Source organism: Tenrec ecaudatus, chromosome 1 (assembly GCF_050624435.1).
Source record: "Tenrec ecaudatus isolate mTenEca1 chromosome 1, mTenEca1.hap1, whole genome shotgun sequence".
In the NCBI taxonomy this organism is placed as follows: Eukaryota; Metazoa; Chordata; class Mammalia; order Afrosoricida; family Tenrecidae; genus Tenrec; species Tenrec ecaudatus.
Window position 1 is genome coordinate 163,462,630 of NC_134530.1, and position 12,126 is coordinate 163,474,755.

General features: G+C 50.4%; 1 protein-coding gene across 2 annotated transcripts; it reads right to left on the minus strand.

Moving 5' to 3' along the window:
* Positions 1 to 2,659: 2,659 nt before the first annotated feature.
* S100A2 (S100 calcium binding protein A2) lies at positions 2,660 to 8,157 on the minus strand. Of its 2 annotated transcripts, none has more exons than XM_075540383.1 (3): positions 8,100 to 8,157; positions 4,791 to 4,938; positions 2,660 to 2,885 (listed from the first exon to the last, which is right to left on the minus strand). In XM_075540383.1, the coding sequence occupies exons 2-3, from the start codon at positions 4,929 to 4,931 to the stop codon at positions 2,742 to 2,744; spliced, it is 285 nt and encodes a 94-aa protein (XP_075396498.1). In that variant the 5' UTR covers positions 4,932 to 4,938; positions 8,100 to 8,157; the 3' UTR covers positions 2,660 to 2,741. The 2 variants fall into 2 exon arrangements, with proteins under 2 accessions (XP_075396498.1, XP_075396497.1); XM_075540382.1 differs by lacking the exon at positions 8,100 to 8,157 and adding an exon at positions 6,430 to 6,545.
* Between the last annotated feature and the right edge of the window lie 3,969 nt (positions 8,158 to 12,126).

Sequence of the window (12,126 nt, forward strand, 5' to 3'; positions counted from 1 at the left end):
AACAGCTGTGTAGCTCAGAAGCAACAAAGCCCACATGGAAGAAGCACACCAACCTGTGTGATCACAAGGTGTCGAAGAGATCAGGTATCAGGTATCATCAGAACAAAAAATCTTATCATAGTGAATGAGGTGGGGAGTGCGGAGTGGAGACCTAAAGCCCATTTGTATGCCACTGGACATCCCCTTACAGAAGAGTCTCGGGAAGGAGATGAGCCAGTCAGGGTGTGATGTAACAACGATGAAACATACAACTTTCCTCTAGTTCCTAAATGCTTCCTCCTCCCCCACTATCATGATCCCAATTCTACCTTACAAATCTGGCTAGACCAGAGGATGTACACTGGTACAGATAGGAACTGGAAATGCAGGGAATCCAGGGCAGGTGATCCCTTCAGGACCAATGGTGTGAGTAGCAATACTGGGAGGGTAGAAGGAGGGTGAGTTGGAAAGGGGAACCGATTACAAGGATCTACATGTTACCTCCTCCCTGGGGGACGGACAACAGAAAAGTGGGTGAAGGGAGACGTCAGACAGGGCAAGATATGACAAAATAATAATTTTTTTTGCAGAACTACACATTTTTAATCACTGGCCCATAAGCATACAAATTAGAAGTGCTAGCAGAGATGGTATTTCTCTTCTTCTAAAGAGCAACATGAACAAGCTTATGAGTATACTAATGCATTTATATATTTTTAAATCTTTTTATTGGGGCTCATAAGGCTCTTATCACAGTCTGCACATACATCAATTGAGCAAAGCACCCTTATACATTCGTTGCACTCGTCATTCTCATAATTCACCTTCCACTTGGGTTCCTGGAATCAGCTCGGTTTCCCTTTTTTTCCCCCATCCCCCTCCCTCCCCGATCCCACCCCTGGTCCCTTGATAGTTTATACATAATTATTATATCTTATCTTACACTCCCCAGCGTCTCCCCTCACCCGCCTCCCCATTGCCCAGCTCCCAGAGAGGAGGTTACACATAGATCTCCGAGATCGGTTCTCCCAAAAAATAATTTATAAATTATCAAGGATTCATGAGGGAGGGGGAGCAGGGGGGGAGGGGGAAATGAGGACCTCATGCCAGGGGCATAAGTGGAGAGCAAATGTTTTGAGAAGGATAAGGGCAATGAATGTACAAATGTGCTTTACACAATTGATGTATGTATGGATTGAAATAAGAGTTGTATGAGCCCCTAATAAAATGATTAAATAAAAAAGAAATGCACAAAAATAGCAACAACAAAAAAAAGAATCTTAAGGGGATTATCTCAGAAAATCTCAATTCCCAGTCTAATGTAGCAGGAGTCAAGTTCTAAGATATTTGTCAGTATGCCTTTTGTCTAGTTAAGTGGATTCAGTAATTTAAGATGCAGGGAGCTTGTGACATTTTTAAAGGTATTATATTGGCTCCGATGAAAGGACAGAGGTGAATGAAAACAGAAAGAAGTTGTTGAGTCTTTAGTTTCCTGTAGTCAGGAAGCAAGCTGAGAAAGATGCTCAGCTACAGACCTGTTCTTAATGAAAGAAAACAGTCAATGCTGAAAACAAAGGCAAGAGCATTGGCTATGGAGCCTGCGCCTTGCCCTGCCCCGCCCCGGAGAACCATTGATAAGAGAGCAGAATTGAGCCCTAATGAAGAACCTAGTGGTATGTATCTAACTTGTGGGATATAAAAAGGCTGTCCCGAAACTCAAACTCGTCTCCCCCAAATATATTTCAGAACTAGATCACACTACTTGCAACTAATGGAAAATGATTGTCAAGTTATCTCCCTGAAGGCATTCAGCCATCCAGAGCAATCAGACTGCTGTCTGGTCTGCTGTAGGTGGGGCTCACACCCTATTGATAGGATAGAGATGGTTTCCCTGGGGAGCTTAGAACAGGTCAAACCTGCTCAGTGACATCCAAAGTTAGGCTGCCTTCCTGAATCTAGGATTGGCCCATCTTGTCACATGGGTACCCCCAATCCCTCCTGCTGGATACCCTTAGATTTCTCCCTCATTACTGTACTATCTGTAGTACAACCCCTTCCTGTGACATATGACTTTACCTGTAATCAGGGGGGTTGCACGCCCCAAAAGATACATAAGCCTTGGTTAGAAATAAATCGTTCTCTCTGGTCCTCTCTCCAGCCCTCTTCCCTCTCCAGATCTGTCCCCTCTCCTCCAGTCCCCCTTCCCCACTCCCTCTCCTGCCCTTCCCACCTTCCACATCCCCACATGGATCCCCAATCAGGGTTGAGATGAGCACGCTACCATGAAATGTGCCTGACTACTTCATTCCACTCTCTCCTGTCGCTCTTACGCTCTATGACTTTACTATAATCTTTGTATATTACCGCTGTCCAATTGCACCTACTGGCCCCATGATGATTTGTGAGGGGCTGACTTCCCTTACACTAACTCAATTTCAGAATTGCTATGGGCCGTTGGCACTTTGCACCTCCAATCCACGCGTCCCTCGTTCTAATGGACAGGTGTGTCTGTGCCAGTTGTCTATCTTGGTCCCCCATCACCTGTTGGGTGTACTGTTGGTAAGTCTTAGGACTAAAAGAAACCACACCGAACAGCCATGAACTGCACGAGCATTTCAACTGAGCCAGTGAGGCTATGCAACGTCACTCAGCGACTAAAGCACTATCTTCAAAAGGAATATTTATTTATTGAGCACAAAACTGAAAGGCAAGAGAGTCCTCTTGGGCCCGAAAGACCCATGGTCAGGGAGTTAAGTCTTGTTTCAGGACTGCTCCTGGAAGAAGTCATTGCACATCATAGAGATGAGGGCCAAAAACACGGAGTACTCCTGGAAGTCCACCTCCTGATCGCTGTTCTCGTCAAGGTTGCCCATCAGCTTCTTCAGTCCCTCCTCATCAACCTCCTCCTGAAGCAAGAGAGAATGTGGTCATCAAGCCAGCCCTCACTCCTGTCTCTGTGCCCCATACGCCCACAGACACTGGCCAGTGTCCAGCTCGCTCTCCACTGGACTGTTGGGCAAGCGGTGAGCAAGGTGCCCCAAGGAGCTACCACTAAAAGGGCCGAGTGAGGAGGGCCAGGTAGACATTCATGGGTGAGAGCCTCGGGCCCTGCCTTGCTGGGTGTGGGAAGCATGCCAGGCACTTCTCCAAGTTCACTATCAACGTCAGTCTTCACAGGACTCTAATGAATAGGTATCATTACGTCCACTATGCTGCTGAGAGAACTAAAGATTTCTGGTGCCACCAAGGCCCCCCTCACCAGCAGGGTGAATGCAGCAAGGACAAGCTCTGTGGGTGCATGTGCTGCCTTGTGGTGAGGCAGAATCTACCGAAACATGCACCAACATAACTTCCACATCACAATTCAATGGCACTGATTATACTTTTCCACGTGTGCCACCATCATCGTATCCTTTGCGAAAAATATTCCGCCACCATTCACATCCATTCAATGTCCCTCAGGCAACGCCTCCCCATCTCCCTTCTCCCTCCCTCCCCCCTGTTTGCTTAGCTCATAGAAGTGAGATCTTACAGTAGTTGTCCTTTCGCAATTAATTTATTTTGCTCAGCCCAGTGTTTTCGAGGTTCGTCCACATTGTGGCATGTATTGAAAGGCAAACTTTTAAAATGGCTTTGTTGACGTACCATTCACATATCATACAATTCGACAATTAAGTCTTCTTAAAAAGAGTGGTGCAGTCATCACCCCAATCGGTTTTAGAACATTTTCTTTTTGGGGGTACTCGTTGTTCTTAGGCCCCTATTTCCTCCAACCTCCCCTAAGAAACTATTGATCCAGTAGCTGTCCAGAGATTTACCTATCCCGGATCTCCTATACCAAAATGAAAAATACAAAACAACAATAACAAAATAAAACAGAGAAAAAACGCACTAGAAAAGAAAGCAGAAAATATACTAAAGACTAGTACAAATTTTAAAGGGCTCCAAAGGGAGATAAAATGATAAGGTGTTCAATGTTAGCCTAAGGACATCTGCAATAAGATCCTTTCCACTGTGCTCTGTCTGAGGACAAGGTTATTCACACCCCTGGACCGTGGTCAGAGGGGATTCATCAGAGACGTCATCCCTGTGGGGACCCTGCACATGGATTTAAGGCTTTCACTGTCATCGACAGCCCTTGGAAAACTGGGTGCTCAGGATTATACTCTAATACCATTCCCTCCTCCGATCTTAGAGTTTATGACTTTCAATGAAAAGGCAAACTTTTTAACACGAGCTAAAATGGAACCACATTAGAAGCCTTTAAGCAAAATAAGGGGGAGGACAGAGTGGCATGCCTCCTGAGTTCAAAACCTGAGACCTGACTGTGGGTCATGAATGCATTGGTGTGGTATTGACTGCATCTTTCTTCCAGATGCCACAGTGCATATCTTACCAGGAATTCCTTCCCAGCCCCCCTCGCCCTACATACCTTGACTCGGCAGGTAACTAGGAGAAGACAGAGAAAGAGCAAGCTGTGATCTTAGGGTAGCTATTTCACCTCTCGGGGCTCTGATTTGCTCAGCTGTACAGTGAGATTAGACAGGTGGACTGTGAGCACCCTAACAGCACCTCTGTTCTCTAGAAAGCCAGAGAGAACAGTCATTAATAGAACCACTGATTCATGGCCCTGCACACCCACTGCCATGGGGTCGTGGAGCAGAAGTTCATAGTAGAGAGGTCTTGGTCTCACCCTGGTGTCTACATCCACATGAGGGTGAGGAGGGGAGGTGGGGAAGAGATCTATTCTGGGCTCCATCTTCACATCCCAAGCCCTCGGGGGTTCTCCCACCCAGGCCTGTCCCACTCACCCCGACAAAGCTGGGCAGCTCCTTGTGCAGAAGTTCCTTCATCTCCCCTTTGCTCAGCTTGAACTTGTTGCCTTCTTTGCTTGAGTACTTGTGGAAAGTGGTGACGATCACACCGAGGGCTTGCTCCAGGGGACTGGACATCGTGGAGCTAGGGCCACAAGATGCGTTAGGTTCTTGAGGTTGCCACCACCCAACATGCAGGACCCATCTCCCCTGGAACTCCTTTCTGAGCAGGCAGGCAGGGCTGCCTCACCCGCTTAGACGGCAGCTCCATGGAGGCAGGGACCAAACCCTCCACCTCACAGGAAGTCAGAGGCTCACCACAGCCAGGGCCTCATGCCTGCCCACCACCACCTCATTTCTATAGTCTCTGAAGAAAGGGAAATGATAGAGTGTCCCCTCTCTTAATTCCTCTCTGTGCAGTTCCTCCCACAGGACAAGCTCTGGGGTCTGTGGACATCTCTGTGGCTAGTTGGTGGGGCTCCCTGGGCTGCCTAGCAACAGTGGTGGCCCCTCTGGGTTGGCTGAGAACTCCTTTTCCTACTCAAACTAGGTTCTCCTAAAGGCAGAGATATGTCCCTCTCATCTAACTCTCTTGAGACAGGACTGTCTTCTCCCTGGGATGGGGAGGGGCTTTCAGAGGATGGGAACTATACTTTCTGGTGACACTAGAGGCCCCCTGGGCCACAGAGACCTCTCTATGTAGGGAAGGCCAACAAAGCACTCTCTCCACCAGGAAGGCTCCTGGTCTTGGGATTGGAACCAAAGAAACGACACATCCAGCACCCTGGGTGCAGGACAGTCTGGGGACAGACGCAAGCACAGGCCTGGGGGTCGTCTTTTCCAAGCCCTTGCCTCTGAGCTTGCTCAGACTGGCCTGGGAAGGTTGGCTAGGTCCCAGAGTGAGGTCAGAGAAGCTGGTGCCCGAGGCAGGGAAAGCCCTGGCCCCTCCTGGCAGCCTTGCCTTCCCCAAGACAGGAGCGGGCAGCAAGGGGGCAGAGCTGTGTGGCTACTCAGGGCCAAGCCCCAGGAAGACCGAGCATTTGAGATCCGGGCTCTGTTCTTCAGCACTGCTAGAATCCAGGATTTTGCAGGGAAAATAAAATCAGCCAAAAGCCACCTCATACTCACATGTCTACACTCCTAAAGAAGACACCCCCCCCTCCTAGATACACAACCTGAGAGTCCCACCGATGGACACCCCATGTGCGCACGCACACACACACATGACTCACACAGCTCCTGGAATAAGACCTACCTCTGTCTGACTCCCCACAGACCCAACCAGAACCAAACGCACGGTCATCACGTTGCTTCTGACTCAGGGCCACGCTATCAGGGTTTCCGAGACGGCCAATCATTATGGGAGCCGGGAGAATCATCTTTCTCCCAAGGAGCGGCTACAGGGTTTGAACCACTGACCTCGCACTTAGCAGCCCAGGGCACCACCATGAGGGCCCTCCACATGGCAAGCCCCAAAGATATCTCAGGCCAGGGTGACAAAGCTATGGAGGCTAATGGACAAAGGGACAGAAGCACAGGCCTGGCTGCCCCCACCCCTTCCCTCTCTCTCCCAGCCCCATGAAGCAGGCTGGGCTGCTTGCACCGTGCCTGTCTAGGGGGGCACAGATGTACTCACCAGGCGGTACGGGTCGCAGGGAGAGAAAACCAGCCAGGCACCCAGGGTGGGGATTTATATACCAGCCTCACTGGCCCGCAGCTTAGCATTTGGAGGAAATTGAACTTGTTCTGACCTGATCCTGCCAAGCCTGGCCTCCTGCCACCTCTACTCCGTTCACACCCCTCCTTGCCAGAGAACCCCACTTCCAGGAGGGGAGGGGGGAGCCACGCTCATTCCAATGTGTACTCATGGCCACCCTAGAGGACAGGGTAGGACGGCCCCTGTGGGGTTCCGAGACAGTTAACTCTTGCCTGGAGTGGAAAGTCCCATCTTCCTCCCTCAGAGCACTGGTGGTTTTGAACTACCGACTTTGAGGAAGACAGCCCACAGTCTCCGGGGCTCCAGAATGGGGAAACCCAGCCGAGGGCAGCCCCTGAACCCACCAGGCTACAGTGGGGTGCCCTGTAGGAGGGCTGAGCCCAGGTGGAGAGTCGCAGCCCATTGTGGTGGGTGGGTGGCTGCGGGCGCAGGTGTACCCTCCCGCTGGAGGCCGCCTCCCTGCCACTCCACCTGCACAGGGCCTGGGCTTTCCACATGGGCACATGTAGTCAGGGCGACGGTGTGAGAGCCAGAGCAGGGGCCACCATTAGAAACCTGGGTGCCAGGAGAGGCAGGGCTGGCTTTGGAGGGTGTGGGAAGCAAAGTGACTTTTAAGAGGTGCGCGGGAGGTCCTGAAGCAGCTGGGGGTCTGGGGAACATGGGGAAGTTCTCCTGTCCATAGGCAGAGGTCGGGAGGAGCAGATGCGGGGAGCAAGAGACATCTGGGTCACTCTCCACACAAACTCAGCAGGCTTGTGGGGGGCAGGCATTGGGTTGGGGTGAGACAAGGCTTGGCCTGGGCTTTGTCTAAAAAAAGTCAGAGGATTTACAGAAAACAGCAAAACTTTAGCCTCCTCTTCTCCAGCTTCCCTGGGCTGAGGCTTCCAGGAGTGGGGGGTGGGAGGGGGGCAGGCACACTGTGAGTAGGGGGAGACCCCCCGAACCCAGAGCTAAAGATCGTGGGCTGGACAGCTTCCCACGTCAGGAGACCAGACTGAGGTGGTGACCCCTGACTCCATCTGCACATGTGCCCTCCCAGTGCCCCGTAAGCAAACAAACAGCGCCCATTAAGGAGCAGCCCTGGGGGGGGCTGGTCAGGGAGGGCAAGCTTTCTGGTGCCCCGCCCCTCCCCCCCTTCACCCACTGCCGTGTCAATGGGCATCCCAGTCTGGGCATCGCCCTTCCTGTGCGCCCTGCTCCCCTCCCCCCTCCAGATGTCATGCTGCTCCCCTCCCCCACCCCCCAGGCCCCCCTCATCCTAGGTGACTCACCCACTGGTTCCAAGCCCAGATGCCCAGGCAGTGACTCAGAGGCACCGCCCTCGTCCCTCAGGGCCAGAGCAGCCCACAGCAACAGCAACGGGCAGGCGGCCGGAAACCCCAGCCCAGCCCAGCCCAGTCCCAAGACCCCTGAGGCCCCTGGACTAGACCGCCCACCAAAGAGTGAGAACTGGCCAGAGACCAGTTCTCTTCCCAGGAGGTCACTGTGGGGCTTGAGGAGCAGGGGGGCACGGTAGATGGTCAGGCCTTGGGATCCCGAGTACCCTCCTCTGTACCTGCCCGCTGCCCCTCACTCCCGCCCTGACACACCTGATCCCTGGTGCTGCCTTCTCCTTTCACCCAGACTGCTCTCAGGTCGGGCTCAGAGTGAAAACCCTGCCCAGCGAGGGGGAGGGGCCCCTGGCATTGGGTGCACTGATTGCTGTCCGTCTAACTATGGACGTTCGCAGACTCCTCCCTGCTCAGAAGCCCCAGGGTCCTCACAAGAATTTTCTAGAAGCCTGGCAGTGAGGTGCTGCCCACTGAGCCCTCCAGCCCTGCGGCCAACACCCCAGCTCACAGTGCCTTGGACACATGATGCCTGCTCCAGTCTCCAAACCTTCCCGCCTGCCCATCTGTCCACTCAGCATCGCCACCTCCCTACACCTGCTTCTGCCAAAGTCCCCCTGTCCTTCCAAGACCAGTTCAGAACAACCTGCTTCGTGGGGCCTTCCCACGGCCCAGCCACCTGTCCTGACATGTACAAAGCTCTCCTTTTGTCCTTCTCCTCTGTGCTCACAACCGTCTGCCTGAGATTGAATCACCTGGGTCCTGGCTTTCCCTCACCCGCACCGCCCCACACCCCCATGATGAGCTCACTGGACAGGGTCTTATTCATTTCTACCCAAGCAGAACTGAGACTCGCCCACGCCTGGTGCCAAGGAGCGCTGGTGGTTACTGAGTGGCAAGGGAGAGAGGAGTCCTGGGTGGTAGTTAGGTGCGGGGGGGGGGTCTTCTCCACTCCCCAAGTGGCACCACTAATGATGCTACCAGATCATAACATCGCTGGATCCCAGGGGTGGAACTGAGAAACCAGGATGGAAAACAGAGCTACAAATCCCAGAGGCGCCAACAGGAAACCTTGGGCTCCAGGGACCCCTGAGGGAGCCATGCAAACTCCCCAGCAGGCGTGGATGGAGACAGGGGGGGGGGGGGGCAGCAGACAGAGCAGGGAGACAAAGGGGCTCATCAGATGGAACCCCAGAGAAATTGGGGGGGGGCAGGGGTCCTGAAACAGAAGTAAGAGAAAAGGCCAAAGAAAAATCCAGTCACAGAAACAGAGGGACTATGAGGAAACAAGAGAGTGCCTAGGACACAGATGCTTACTGGGAGAAGCACCCAAGGGCCCAGTCACCGGAGTGTCTCCACACCAGAAACCACATCAGGCCACCCTCCTGGGGCTGGTGAAAGCCATACTTTGTCACTAACCTGCCGTGAGATGACACTAGTGGGTCAATGACAGAATTCTTTCTCTGTTGTTTTTTAACCTTACTTTTTAAAATTTTAACAGTTTTATCTGCATATGATTCACACACTATACGATTCAGTGGTTTAACTAGACAAGAAAGAGTTGTGCACAGTGGTAGAATTCTTTTTTTAATTATTATTAAATAAGCCATCAAAGTTTACTGGTAAAGAAAAAAGTATTCAATTTATATTTCTTTTAATAACAGGAATAAGATTCTTCAAGGAAATCATTCATAAAGCAGCTGAAATAGTCAGCATTCAACCTTATCGACCTGAAATAGATGACAGGCATATGGTTATTAACCCCACAGTCATTTTCCTGGGAACTCATGTTTTCGAAATTTCCATATACCAGGGTAAGGAAAAAAGTATTGTTACAAAATCACATAAAACTCTATAAACACAAATACCCAATATGAAGCTATTGTTTCATGGCATATCCTCCATCTAGTTCTTTATACTTTTGTTTTTTTAATCATTTTACTGGGAGCTCATACAACTCTTATCACATTCCATCCATTGTATGTCAAACACATTGGTACATTTGTTGCCATCATCATTCTCAAAACATTTGCTTTCTACTTGAGTCCTTGATATCAGCTCATTTTTCCCTTCCCTTCCTGCCCCCACTTATGAACCCTTGATAATTTATAAAGTATTATTATTTTGTCATGTCTTACACTATCTGATGTCTCCCTTCATGGACTTTTCTGTTGTCCATTCCCCAGGGAGGGGGTTATATGTAGATCCTTGTAATCGGTTCCTCCTTTCTACCCCACCTTCCCTCCACCCTCCTGGTATCACCACTCTCACCACTGGTCCTGAAGGGTTCATCTGTCCTGGATTCCCTGTGTTTCCAGTTCTTATCTGTACCAGTGTACATCTGCTGGTCTAGCCAGTTTTGTAAGGTAGAATTGGGATCATAATAGTGGGGGTGGGGAGGAAGTATTTAAGAACTAGAGGAAAGGTGTATGTTTTATGGGTGCTATACTGCACCTTGACTGGCTCATCTCCTCCCTGTGACCCTTCTGTAAGGCGCTGTCCAATTGGCTAAAGATGGGCTTTGGGTCCCCATTCCTCACTCCCCCTCATTCACAATGATAGATTTTTTTTGTTCTTTGATGCCTGCTACCTGATCCCTTTGACACCTCGTGATAGCACAGGTTGGTGTGCTTCTTCCATATGGGCTTTGTTGCTTCTGAGCTAGATGGCCACTTGTTCACCTTCAAGCCTTTAAGACCCCAGATGCTATGTCTTTGGATATCTGGACACCATCAGCTTTCTTCACCACATTTGCTTATGCACACATTTGTCTTCAGTGGTTGTGTCGGGAAGGTGAGCATCATAGAATACCAATTTAATAGAAGAAAGTGTTCTTGCATTAAGGGAGTACTTGAGTGGAGGCCCAATGTCCATTTGCAACCTTAATACTAAACCTATACATATATGCACATAGATCTAAGTCCCCATCCTCATATATAAATATATTTACATATGTAAATGCCTGTGGTTAGACCTCCATAAATGCCCTTTGCCTCCTAGCTCTTTCCTCTATTTCCTTTTACTTTCCTCTTGTCCCACTATCATGCTCAGCCTTCACTTGGGTTTCAGTAATTCCTCTCAGTTACATTATCCTTGATCAAGCCCTACCAGGCCTCTTACAGCCTCCTCACCACCGATTTTGGATCCCTTGTCCCTGGGTTTGTTAACACGACTTCCTTTCCCCCACCTCCCCCTCTCCCATGTCCCCCCAGAACCATTGGTCCCATTGTTTTCCCTTTCAGATTGTTTGTCCTGCCTATCTTATCTGGATAGACCTGCAGAGATAATAATATGCACAAAAACAAGATAGAGCAAAACCAAGCAACAAAAGGAAATAACCCAAAAATGACCAAAAAAAACACCTGTAAATAGTTAAAGGTCTGTTTGTTGACCTTTAGGAGTGTTTTTCGATCTAGTCTGATGGGGTGCCACACCCTGGCCTCTCAGGACTTCCTTGCTCTGCTCCTCTTGCTGTTCTTAGTATTTTGACTCGGTGTGGTGGGATCAGATTGGATGCAGTTCCCACACTGTGTCTCCAGTGTTGTCTCCCGTGGAGCTAAGGGTCACTGAGGGATGTCCTGTCTCATAGTGGGACCGACCCTATGGTCCTCTTTATACATTGGCTGCTCTGAGCAGGGATATCATCCTCGGGACTTGGTGGGCCAGGATGTGCTCCACTCTCTTCCTCCCCCTTCATTTCCTCCCGAGTGCTCTGATCAGACATGTCCCTCTCCCTGAACTGTAGCTGTCCTCTGAAGTAATTTCTTTGAGGAGGAGGAGTAGAATTCAAAAGAGACCCAGGTTCAATGGCCAGCACATGCACCTCAGGCACAGCCACCATCATCTGTAGCTGGAGGCTTGCATGTTGCTAGACGTTAACAGGTTCCTGGGAGCTCCCAGACGCCGACTGGCTTGGAAGTAGAGCCAGGCAATCGACATCCAACAATCAACCTTATGAATCACAATGGTAAGGTCCCCAATCAATTCTGGGACGCAGGACAGGTGTTGTCTTATTCACACGAGTCTCAACCTGTGGGTCACAATCCCTTTGGGATTTGAACAACCCTTTCACAGGGGTGGCTCTATTCATAGCAGTAGCAAAATTACAGTTACGAAGTAACAACGAAAATAATGTTATGGTTGGGGGGTCACCACGACTTGAGAAACTGTATTATCGGGTTTCAGCAGTAGGAAGGTTGAGAACCACTGGCTCTGGGAGTTGACAGCAGCTCGCTTGTGACCTGGACCAACTGCCATTCTTCAGCTCTGTGCAAAGCCAGGCCACAAG

What these genes read in the sequence shown, in the direction of transcription:
- S100A2 (XM_075540382.1), bottom strand. Translation starts at nt 6,518, where the DNA reads ATGCTAAGCTGCGGGCCAGTGAGGCTGGTATATAAATCCCCACCCTGG. An exon ending in CCTGCGACCCGTACCGCCTG is followed by an intron (nt 4,939 to 6,429) that starts GTGAGTACATCT and finishes TTGTGGCCCTAG; the next exon opens with CTCCACGATGTCCAGTCCCC. An exon ending in AGCTGCCCAGCTTTGTCGGG is followed by an intron (nt 2,886 to 4,790) that starts GTGAGTGGGACA and finishes CTCTTGCTTCAG; the next exon opens with GAGGAGGTTGATGAGGAGGG.